This window comes from Poecilia formosa, unplaced genomic scaffold (assembly GCF_000485575.1).
Source record: "Poecilia formosa unplaced genomic scaffold, Poecilia_formosa-5.1.2 Scaffold793, whole genome shotgun sequence".
NCBI lineage: Eukaryota > Metazoa > Chordata > Actinopteri > Cyprinodontiformes > Poeciliidae > Poecilia > Poecilia formosa.
Window position 1 is genome coordinate 81,012 of NW_006800732.1, and position 5,188 is coordinate 86,199.

Here is a 5,188-nt window from a genome sequence, read left to right on the forward strand (position 1 = left end):
TGTGATGTAAACCATCTAATCCTGAATGTCAACAAAACAAAATAAATTGTTGTTGATTTCAAGAAAAATCAGCCAAGTCACACACCCCTCCTCATCAATGATGCCACAGTGGAACAGGTCAGGAACATCAAATTCCTGGGGATACAGGTTACTGAGACTTTGACCTAGTCCCTCCAAACCTCTGGCCTGGTGAAGAAAGTGCAGCAATGTCTGCACTTTTTATGTTGGAAGATGAGAAAAATTCATATTTTAAAAACAGCTTTTTGTATTTACTCAGTTCATCTTTGATCTGAAACATTTAACTGTGACAAAAAAAGAAGATACCTGCAAACTTTTTCACAACCTTGTTGTGTGTAGTGTTAATAACCATGTTTTTTTTTTCTTCCAAAATTATCCAAGAAAACCTTTGGCGTATGATATTTAAACCATTACTCTGGTCATTTGCTCTTACAGGTACAATCATGATGGCTCAGAAACTACAGAAGATACCATAGTTCTCACTGCAACAGACAGCATTAATTCAGTCAGTTTTGTTCTGCCTGTAAAGGTAACTGCACAATCTCAGAAAATATGTAATAAATATGTAAATCCTACCTATTAATCTGGATACATTGCTGTCTGTAGGTAACGCCCATAAATGATGAGCTCCCAGTGATGGCTACTACTTTGAAACCAGTTCTCAGGTGTCCAGAAGGAGAAGAAATAATCATCACTTCAGAGTACATCTTTGCCACTGATGCTGATAGTGACAACAGCAGCCTTGGGTTTCTTATTGCCCGGCAGCCTTACCATGGGGTGGTTCTGCGAAACGCTGTTGTTGTAGATCGATTCGTCCAATCAGACATCACAGCAGGCCTCATCGCTTACAGACACACAGGTAAACAAACACCTGTGTGTTTGTTTACCTTCATCATTATGGGGAACTTGGTGAGTTTCCCATAATGATGGAGAACTCGCCAGGCTCACAGGATATAAAGCTCTGGAAAAAAAATAAGAGACCACTGAACTGAACCCCATTGAAAACCTAATGACTATTCCACTGAATATTGATTACTAACCTCTTAATAATGTTAATGGTCTGAAGCACTGCATCTTTTTTGTTATTTTTACCATTTCTAATTTTTTGCAAATAAATACTCAATTTTTGCTTGGAATTTCAGAGACATGTCAGTAGTTCATAGAATAAAAGAACAATGTTCATTTTACTTAAACATATACCTATAAAAAGTAAGATCACTTGTCAATAATCTGGCAAAACATTTCCATGAATACTGATATATGAAAGAATAAATCTAATTATTTAATATTATATAAATTAAAAATATTAAAAACAGTTTCAGACATTTTTTATTTATACCCAGCATTTGATCAGGTTATAAACAGATCTCATTACAATCACCAACTTCATTGTGTTTTATTGGATTTGGTGTGGCAGATCTGTGGAGTTGAAACAGCCTCAATATTCACAAATGCACAGAACGAGATTCACAAATGGACAAGACAATTCACATGTGCACAGGATGATTCAATATATGCACAAAACAATTATTTACAAATGCACAGTCCACAGATACAGCACATCTGGAGTTCAGTCTTCAACTGTTTTTCCTGATTCTTTTAGGATTGGAGATTGGAGTATCTCCTCTACATGACACCATCACATTTGTCATTTCTGATGAAGAAATAAAAACATCAGCTTTATGCTGTGGTGGGGAAACTCCCACCAGGAACAAAGGCAGCACCCAGCGACGGGACAGTCTTCCTGTCTACAACCTCCACATCACAGTGTTTCCTGTTGACAGTCAGCCTCCTTCCTTGGCAACAGGTGGGCTGAAAACCAGGGGCCTGATGTATGAAGTGTGCAGACGCACAAAAAAGGCCATATTATATGCACAAGTTGGCATGTATAAAAATGAATGTGGCGTTAAAGTTTGCGTAAATATACGCAAGCGTTTTTACCTGCTGTGAAAATGTGTGGCAGCCACTCAAATTTTTATGGGGGGCAATAACAAACTAGAAGGCGCCAAAGCTCACCTAAATACACTAAAATTTATTTAGTGTATTTAGGTGAGTGTATTTTAGTGATTTATTATTTTTATTTTTTGTGAAGTGACCTTATGTGCCCTGAAAGCACCTTCAAAAAAGTGTATATATATATATATATATATATATATATATATATATATAAGTATAAATACTTATCCTGCTGCAAGCCATGGTTATTGTGGCAGTCTTCTGGGTATTTATACTAATTAACATATGTATTTAAGGGTGGTGACAGGGTGGACCAGAAGCTGCGCTCTGTTTCACGCAAATTGGAATTTATAAAGGAAAGGTGCGCAGGTCTGTGCATACGCACGGCTTTATACATCTGAAGTTTTTTGTACTCTGCACTTTTCTAAATGTGTCCGTATGCCAATTTGTTTGTGTGAAAATTTCTCACTCTTTTATACTGTACATGAGGCCCCAAGTTTTTTTGCATGGGATTTGAGTTTTTAGGGGGGGCTTGTGTTTGCGATTGTATGAAACAGTAAATATGTAAGCAACATATTTATTACTTGCAGTAGAATGACATGAACTGTTTTTTGGTGGTTCCAGGTGACATTTTTACAGTGGATGAAGGTGGGACTTCCCTTATAACTGCTGCTCATTTGAAGGTCTCTGACATGGACACAGTCCTAGACAAGCTTGTTGTCAGGCTGATTTCTCCTCCCCAGTTTGGTTACATAGAAAATGTCCTCCCTAGTCCTGGCTTTGAGAAAAGCAACACAGGCATAAGCACAGGTAAGTATCATAATACCAAAAGTTTATTGGAAATACAGGGAAATTAAGCAGTTTCATTTGTTTGGTGTTGTCTCCTTTTCTCCAGCTTATTTTCTCTACAAGGACATCACTGAGGGTCATATAAACTATGTACAGTCCAGACACCAGAAGATGGAGCCCACAGCTGACCAGCTCATGCTTTGTGTCTCAGATGGCAAGCATAATTCTGCTAACATCCCTTTCTATATAATAATTAACCCAACAAATGATGAAATCCCAGAATTTGTAGCACACAATATCACAGTAAGTTCACCCCCAAACATCTCCTTCTTCATCCCATTAGAGTTTTACAGGATGTGGCTAGAATAAGTTGACTGTTTGATTTGTTGTGTCCTAAGGTACAAGAGGGAGAAATGAAGCACCTGGACTCATCAGTGTTCCATGCAATGGACCTGGACATCCCCGAGAATCCCCTGCTTTTCTCTGTGGTCAGACCTCCTCGCCATGGCAGCGTCATCTGTCACAGGACTGGAAACCCAATCTCTAAGAGACAGGAACCCAACCTATGGTTTCCTGTGGTTGACTTTACTATGACAGATGTTAAAAATGGTACATTTTATATAAATTATGTATTATAATAATAATAAGTTATAAATATAAATTATAATAGCAACTGTCATGTATAGCGTAGCTGGCCATTTCTAAAGCACAAGTCACCCCGTGCATTCTGCAGAGAATGGTTGCACTTAATTCTGAGATTTTTAAAGAGCTGCCCCCATTTCTAAATCCTGCATTTTCATTATCTGCTTTAACAGAACAGCTTACTATTTGTGAGTGTAGCCTTCCTGTTATCAACTAAAAGTCTTGTTCTCTCTCTCTCTTTCTTTCTATATTAATTTCTTTTCATATTAATTTTGTGTCCCAATCTTATGCCAGGTTTGGATCTAGTGTATCTGCATGACGACAGTGAAACCATGAAAGACAGTTTTATAATTCAGCTGACAGATGGCAAACATAAGCTCCAAAGACAGGTGATGGTTGAAGTGGTGCCAGTGAATGACGAAGAGCCTCATGTGTTCAGGTTTGATAAACATATTGTCTAGAGTTCTTGTTTAAAGTCAGTTTCCATGTGATTGTTGAGAGGAAACGTGACAATGTGGGCTGCAGGAACAATGGACTGGAGGTGGAACCAGGAGAAGCCAAAGTTATATCCAGCATTACATTGTTTGCAAAGGACAAAGATACACCCTCCACAGAAATCATGTACATTTTTGAGCATGTTCCAACCCAAGGAATACTTCAACTTCAGGTTAGTGCAGTGATGGAACATTTCAAACATGTATTGCCGATGTTTGGTAGCATGTAACACAGATGTTCAGACATAAAGGTTCTAAAAGTGGTATTTGTATCTACACCATGTTCCAAATTATTATGCAAGTAATATTTTCTCAGATTTTCTTAAATGGTCAATGCAAATGATGGTCAGTATAATTTTCAAGTCATGAACTATTACAGTATAAAGCAAATTTTAATGAACAAACCTCCCAATGAGAACAGTATTTTTTTCAAAAATAAAAAACTCAAACTGCACTGTTTCAAATTATTATTGCACAGCAGATTTTATAAACATCTTATGGATTATAAAGAACTGCAAACGGTCACTCTTTGAATGTGCTGCAAAGAATAAGTGGTCTCTGACATGATTGTTTACTAGACTCTAGAGCAGAAACAACTACAGACGCCACACCAGCAAAAGGTAAGTTCAAATTTATTTGTGACCAGCAGCGGGGGGGGGTCCCGGGAGGGAGAGCCGGAGCATCCACTGGGGGTCGATGGGTGGACAGGCAGGCGAGCGCGTTGAGCGGGGGTGATCCAGCAACGAAGGCGGACGGACAGGAAACGGAGCCAGGCAGGAGACGGGGAACGGCTGTGAGCAGGAGCCGCGTGGAGCCGGACGAGAAGCCAAACCAGACCCTCTTACAGACCAGGAACGAGGATTACTTCAGACCAAGGAACGAGGACTCTTTGACCAGGAACGAGGACTCACTGGAAGCGTAGAACCATCTGGCAGCGCTATCAGGATCCGGCTTCTATTAAACCGCTCCTCCTGATGGATAGATGAGCTCCAGCTGGCCGCTCCTGTCCGACACGCCCTGCAGGAGAGAGGGTAGGAGACAACACACACTCACAGCACCGCTTCGTGGACATGACAGTACCCTCCCCCTTAATGGACGCCTCTTGGCGGACAACTAGAGGTAGAAGCAGATGACCTCTCAAACGAAGAGATGAGATCAGGGTCCAAAATAAAGGAACGGGGAATCCAGGACCGATGTTCTGGTCCATACCCCTCCCAGTCCACCAGATATTGACGGCCACGCCCACGAGGGCGGACCGCCAGAATGCGCTGGACAGAAAAGGCAGGATG

General features: G+C 40.2%; 1 protein-coding gene across 4 annotated transcripts in view; it reads left to right on the plus strand.

The window, feature by feature from the left end:
• The window catches only part of frem1a (Fras1 related extracellular matrix 1a), a 39,255-nt gene extending 34,093 nt beyond the window's left edge, over positions 1 to 5,162 (plus strand). For 3 of the 4 annotated variants that reach the window (XM_016666772.1, XM_016666773.1, XM_007543279.2), the window contains 9 exons: positions 454 to 547; positions 625 to 877; positions 1,622 to 1,825; positions 2,599 to 2,784; positions 2,870 to 3,066; positions 3,162 to 3,372; positions 3,700 to 3,844; positions 3,931 to 4,072; positions 4,478 to 5,162. In XM_016666772.1, coding sequence (XP_016522258.1) covers positions 454 to 547; positions 625 to 877; positions 1,622 to 1,825; positions 2,599 to 2,784; positions 2,870 to 3,066; positions 3,162 to 3,372; positions 3,700 to 3,844; positions 3,931 to 4,072; positions 4,478 to 4,624 — 1,579 coding nt within the window. In that variant the 3' untranslated portion in view covers positions 4,625 to 5,162. Of the gene's footprint in view, positions 1 to 453; positions 548 to 624; positions 878 to 1,621; positions 1,826 to 2,598; positions 2,785 to 2,869; positions 3,067 to 3,161; positions 3,373 to 3,699; positions 3,845 to 3,930; positions 4,389 to 4,477 lie in introns of those variants that run through there. The other variant, XM_007543280.2, reaches the window with a different exon arrangement.
• Positions 5,163 to 5,188: the final 26 nt, after the last annotated feature.